Source organism: Meleagris gallopavo, chromosome 4 (assembly GCF_000146605.3).
Source record: "Meleagris gallopavo isolate NT-WF06-2002-E0010 breed Aviagen turkey brand Nicholas breeding stock chromosome 4, Turkey_5.1, whole genome shotgun sequence".
NCBI classification, from domain to species: Eukaryota; Metazoa; Chordata; class Aves; order Galliformes; family Phasianidae; genus Meleagris; species Meleagris gallopavo.
In genome coordinates, this window is record NC_015014.2 from 11,695,252 (window position 1) to 11,701,944 (window position 6,693).

Below are 6,693 nucleotides of genomic sequence, written 5' to 3' on the forward strand. Positions count from 1 at the left end.
ACTCTGGAGTGTTGGAATAGGTTCATAAAGCAGGTGCTTAATCCTCAAACTGCAAAATCCCATTTAGTAAGAAGTTTAGTTAAACTTAAAAAGAAGATTGTTTAAATGCCTTCATAAAGAACAGAAGTCTGATGTGAATGAAACTAATAATCATGTCATGTGTAACATGGCTCATGCCTGGAAATTAAAGCCTAACAAATTGAAAGTACATGCATTAATTGGTGAGTTTGTTCCCTTGGATCCTGTTGCTGTCACGAAGGGCAGAGCTCAGCGCTGTCCCTCTGCACCCTGTGAGGAACTGCAGCTGCCATTAGGCCTCTGCTCTGGGCTGAACAAACCAAGGAGCCTCGGCTGCTCCTCATACATCTTGCCATCTAAACCCTGCACCATCTTTGTAAACCTCCTCTGGATACTGATAGTTTTATGTGCTCTTCATATTGTGTGGTGCCCAAAACTGCACACAGTGCTTGAGGTGAAGCAGCAGCAGTACAGATCAGAGTGGGACACTGTGCTTCATGCCCATTTTTGTACTATTGAAATCAAAGCAGTGATGCTATGAAGACTTAATGTTTGTGCATATATTGGTTTTAATCATTAAAATATGCTAGATGATTGTTAGTTTTTGCAGTTATACGAACTAGCTTTTAAATGAATAAAGTTATTGTTTTACTTTCCTGATGTAAAAAACGGAGTTATCTGCTTTTGTAATTTAAAATATCAGTTAACATGTTTTTAGAAGTTTTTCACTTAATCCCTCTGAATTTAGAAGGTACTCCTCTGTTTAAGTACCTTTCCTTTTTTTGTTTCTTCAAACTAAGTTCTTACTCTTGAGAATGCAATGCAGTGTTGACCATGCCAAAATGCTGACTTAGGAAAGCAAAGAAAGGAAGAAGTCTGAAGAAAGATATAAAATTTAGTTTTATTTATGGTTAGGTCAAATGCTTGAATGTTTCAGTCTTTTAATGTAGAAACTACAGTGGGCAGGGACTGAGGCATGTAGTATTTCTTGCTTTCTCTGTGTGCTCTAAGAAATGATTCAACAGAAAAACCTCCCTTTTCTGTAGGGAATGATGATTTGGTCATACATTATTGAAGAATAAGGTAGTACTTGTGTTTTAATGAAGTGGGTAGTTTAGGTAAACATGGCTGTGTAATATGGTGCGTGTAGTTTTATAGTCTGACTTGTATTAACACTAATATTTTGAAAATAAATTTTGATCAGGTAAAGGGTCTTAGATCTGTTTAGTTTAAATGAATTTGGTTTGTTAATAAAGTAAAACTGCAGTATTAGTGTCTAATCTCTCAGCTGTTTATCACTGTGTCACGCACGTCTGCAAATGAGATGTAATAGATTAGTTTTTATCTTTGAGGTCTGCAGCTCTCACGTCACATCATGTTGCACATAGACCTGCTCGCAGAGGGATGGGGCAGCAGAGCAGGAGTGACTCATATGCTAAGGTTAACTTCTCCTTCTCATATTGTATTTTGTTACAGCAGGCTAATTTAGAGCCTTGAATTAGCAGCTACTTTAAGGGTAAATTTTAGATAATGACTTTTATCATATGAGTGTTTTTAGTCGCATCTCATTTGACTCTCTAGGGAAGTTGTTCTCAGAGAGAAGGTGCAGATGAGGTGGCTGGGGAAGCAGCTGAGAATTTGCTAGCTTTCTCTGTTTTAGCCAGAAAGGATCAGACTGGTTGAAGCAGTAATGAAACTGTGAGGGTGATTTTATCCAGGGAAAGTAGTCTTGCATTGTTCACATTTAATTCTCATTGCCTTTTCTTTAATTTATTAAAGAAAAAAAAAATAAATCATTGCCCCTGGTCAAACAATGTGCCGTGGCAGGTGGCAGCCCAGAAGGCAAGAAGAGACAGGGAAGGTATGCAGCACCCTCCACCTCCTGAAGAGGAACTGAAGGAGTGGACATGGAAACGTGAAATGATGGAACCCCAAGGGCTGTGCTCAAGATCACTGCACACACTGAGGCTTTTGCTTCCCTACCTGGCCAGGCTGGATTTGGTTTAGGACAACCTGGTCTAGAGACAGGTGTCCCCACCTATAGCTGGGGGGGTTGGAACTAGATGATCTGAAACGTCCCTTCCCACCCAAACCTTTCTGTGATTCTAAGATTGCAATGGTGTTGCTCAGCTCAAGGGATTTGAATTGAACTTAGTTGTTCTCTGTGTAGGGAATTAGAAAATAATATTACATAGAATTAAGTCTTATACAGTGCTGCTTACGTACAGATTTTCCGACTGGTGCAATACTTAAACAGCTTTTGATCCAACAACTGTAGTGGCATGTTAGGCTTAGGTTGTTCATTTTTTCTCCAACTGTTCTGATCCTGAAGAAGCAGAACTTTTTCCGTAGTTATGAGATCGCTAGTATAGAATTAATTCTGAAAGAACATGTGTGATATTATTTATCAGGGTTATATCACATGTTTAAGTGTGAGCAGAAAGCAGAGAAGGGAAGGATGCAAGGAGCCATGTAAAGGATGGCTGGAAATGACCATCATTACTGTTAAGTATTAATAATCTGAAAACAGCTACAGGCCCTGTTTGATATTATGGGCTCAGCTGTGCTGGACAAGGTAATGTTTGTAATTGTTCTAATTTCCTAATACTCTTCTAGAACTTACAAAATGTTTAATTGATGTTTAAACAAAAGACCAAAAAGGAAAGGTGTTAATGAATGTTAGCTTTTCAGTGAAAAGCATGGCTAGATGTATCAGCATGGTCTTCAGTGAGTACTGCACGTTTCCTTACTGTTTGTGAGATAGCAATAATGTTCTTTTAACTTTTTCCTAAGCAGTCATTTCTGAATGTTGCCTCTTGGGCGATATTGTAAAAATAACCTGTATAAACAAATAATAGACCAAAATATGAGCTCTCTTAACAGTGATCCCTCCTTAAAAGGAGTAATGAAAGTAACATTCTTAGGTATCATGTTTTAGTTAATGGCTTGCTGTTAGACAACTGATTATTCGGTCCTTTCTAAATTTCATTGTTCTGTATTTTATAAGGTTGTGCTTGTGGTACTTGAAAGCAATCATTTACTCAAATGTGTATTATATTTAGAGACTATGTTTTTAGTGAGATCTACAAATCTGCAGATTATAAAACATAATTATTTTATTTGATATGATTCATTTGTCTAAAAAGCAACCACATCCCTTCCCCCCAGTCATTTCATCCACAGAAAATACATGTTACAAAGGAACCTAGGAATACATTGTTTTGAGAACATAGTGTCGTGATCATGATGGGGGAAACTGTGCTATGTTAATTTGGGGGAGGTGCTAGTGAATTTCATGTCCTCCAAAATACTCTGTGAAAATACGATGCTAAGATTTTTTCTTGTATGCGTCCTTTTCAGGACGCAGTGACCAAAGCAGTTTCTTGGTCTCTTTTTAGTACTATTTTAACTCATGCTATTTTTTTTTTCCTTCCTCTAGCTGACAGTCACAGCTCTCCAAAAGATGACACTCCAACTGGTAGCATGGATTCTCTTTCTTCCCAGTCTCCTACTCCTGTGTTGTCCAGTAGCCCTCCTGGGCTACTGGATAGAAATCACCTTATTATGGACAGCAGAGATCTTGCAGACTGGACAACAAATCTGTAAGTATACTGAATATAGGATAATATTTTTCCGCTAGCACAATCATGCATATGAAACATTTCTCTTCAGCTTGGTAGAAAGAAAATCACTTTTTAAACTGCATACAGCTTTCATTTTCTTCTGTTATAAAACAGTATATGCTTACACATTGTGGTACAGCTTAAAGGCTGCCTGAATGTGGCAGTTTTTTTTCTTTCTGAAATCTAGCATGTTTCACTATAACCCATTATAAATTTTTAAATGATTTCTATTTAGGCAATAAATATGTAAGCTCTTTTTTATATGATGTATTACCCTGGTTTTATGTCAGGACAGTGTTAAGCTACACTTAAATGCAGGGCCATAAAGATTTAAGACCGCATTTTGGTTTTGGATAAATGCACATTAATGAGTGTTGTTGTCTATGAATATTATCGTCGTTAATCCCACGTTGCTAACAAGTTAACTGCCTGGTTTATAGCTAAAGTGCAGTATATCACTTTCAGTGGACTCTGTACATGTTCAGTTTTGAGTATGACTTTGGTTCAGTAAAAAAAGATATTATGGTTTTAGTACTACCTCTGTAATACATGCTTGAGTGTGATACATAGAGCTGAACGTGTATTTTTTTAATTTAGAAGTTGAACTTTGTATAGTCAATCAATATAAAGATGTTATAATTATGAGATAAACAGGAGAGCTTGGCAAAACAGTTTATAATAACAAGAAGAGAATAGATAGAAAGCTTACCCGTGTCCTGGGCTCACTACAAGACTCCAGAAGAGGAATCTCCAGAAGAGATCTTTCCTTACTGGTAGTCAGCTCTTAAATGGGTCTAGGAGAGGTGGAGTCAGACTCCACCCCTTCCAGCAGCACAGGTGAATTGTCTTCTGACTCATTGCTTGCCTCAGCTGATCAATCAGAGGTTCAGGCCGTGATTCAGCAGTTCCCAGACAAACTTGAATTCTGTTTGGCTATTTATACAAACTTCAACATACCAATACAGTTTTCTAGCTTAATGCCAAGAAGATGGAAGAAGCAAGTCTGGAGAAAAGATTTGTTACAGATATTTTCCATAATGGCATTTTGTGTAGCCTGTTCTGCAGATGAGGCAAAGAACTGTAAAATATATGTGTAGATGTACATTACACATGAGAATATGTGGGCAGCCATACACTGGGTTTATATTTCCACAGCTAGAAACAAGTAACTAATTCCTTATTAGGGTATTTATTTATTTAAAAAATATATAAAAGTTATAAAAGTTATAACAATATTTTCTCATGTTCAGATAATTATAGATACTTTGCATATGCGTTGCTTATTCAGACTACTGAAAGACACTTTTCCTTCTCCTCTTGTACAGTCCAGTAGTAACATGTAGGATTGACAGTAAGCTTTATTTGATGAAATGAGATGCACGTGTGGGAAACGAGTGCTGTGGGTGACATATAACTGGTACGTCTACGAAAGAAGGCATAGCTGAATAGGGAACATACGCTTACAAGAGCATTGATAATATCACAGAACAAAAGAAGGAAGCGTTGTTTCAATACAGGGATTTAGGATCTTCAGACGTTGATGAAACTTAGTGTTTTTTGCTCATTTATTTTCATGGAAAATTATACTGTACTGCTGTTTTGGAAACTTTGTTTCACAGCTTGAGGTTTTTTTCTTTTTTGGAAACAGTTCTGTTTGGAAGGAAAGAAAAGTAACTTGTTACATGCATCTAGATGATTTGTCAAAAATGGTTTCTTCCACTAACCTATAAGAGAAATTTTCTTCAAACCTACTTCAGTGACAAGCCTGGACAGTGACAGAGTAGGCAGTGCATAGTACATTCTTTCATTCTTTTGTTTTCTCAAACTGAGTTGGGCTTATCTTCCCCTTTAAGTTCCGATGACACAGAGGGCCTTGCCTTAACAAAAGAAAAAAATAGAACCAAAACTATTTCACTGTATTAATGGCAGAAATAGATGTCAGAATGGCAAATATACGTTGTGGACTTTGGCAGTCAGTTTGCCTCATGGGGTCCTGTGGACAGGCAAAAGTAGTGGTTGACTTGGCATGATATAGCTGTGGTACCTCTCACAAGTCCACAAAAGGAGGCATTCATTGACTGTTGAATGCTGCGGTTGTACTTAGGTTCTTCTCATAAATTGTACTATTCCAGAATTAGCTGGAGAACAGTCCACCTCTTTCTGTTTTAGCAGGATTTCAAAATGTTTTGCATTTTGTGCCAAATTGGAACAAAAGCAATTCTCAAAGTCTCGGTGTCCTCTGTAAAATGGTATTACAGATCTTCACTGAGTTACAGTAAATACCATTACTGAATCTAAGAAAGATGGAAATATAACAGTATCTGTTTTCTGAAGTTTCTAGTGATATTTATAACACATGGGTGTTACTTGTAAGAGATCAGTCACTATGGAGTTATGTAGTCAACAAAGTGGTGGTGACTTCTTAGCAGTAGAAAAGTTGCATGCTCTGTTTCCTGGGGGATGGATTGCTGGTCAAGATATGTCAGATATTCAAAGGTTAGTTTATATCAGTAACTTACTCTAAGTAGTAACACATGATTTGTGGTATTTCTTTTCAAGGAAAGAGATTTTTTTTTTCTTCCACTGAATGATTTTTTTTTTAATGCATGCACTTTTCTTGTCCTGTTTTGAAAAATGAAAGTAGCTACAGCTTCTGGCATGTTATAAGCAGCAGCAAATGAAAGTGAATACATCCTCCATCTCCTGGCTTTCTCTAGGAGGGGACCTCATAGCAACAGTGGTGAAAGAAATGAAGAGAATGAGGGCTCTATCACAGATCCGACGTGTCTCACAAAGCCCTGATTGCTAGACTGTTATGTCAGTTGCCACATGCGCTGTATCTGGAAGGTGATGTTTCACATATGTGCCATTTTGAAGCATGTCATAAATATGTATTGTTTGAAAAAATCTCTTTCATCCAGGCAATGTTTAATAACGTAGCCAAAAAAATAAAAAATAAAATAAAATAATAGTAGTTATGAGTAGTAGTGAGTTGGATAGAATATTTGACCTTTGCGATGGTCTCCACTGGTATGGATTTTTTTTTTTTTTT

General features: G+C 37.1%; 1 protein-coding gene across 3 annotated transcripts in view; it reads left to right on the top strand.

The window, feature by feature from the left end:
* The window catches only part of ARHGAP10 (Rho GTPase activating protein 10), a 135,998-nt gene that overhangs the window by 111,658 nt on the left and 17,647 nt on the right, over positions 1-6,693 (top strand). For all 3 annotated transcript variants that reach the window (XM_010709544.3, XM_010709545.3, XM_019614509.2), the window contains one exon: positions 3,458-3,620. In XM_010709544.3, the coding sequence (XP_010707846.1) occupies positions 3,458-3,620 (163 nt within the window). The remainder of the gene's footprint in view (positions 1-3,457; positions 3,621-6,693) is intronic.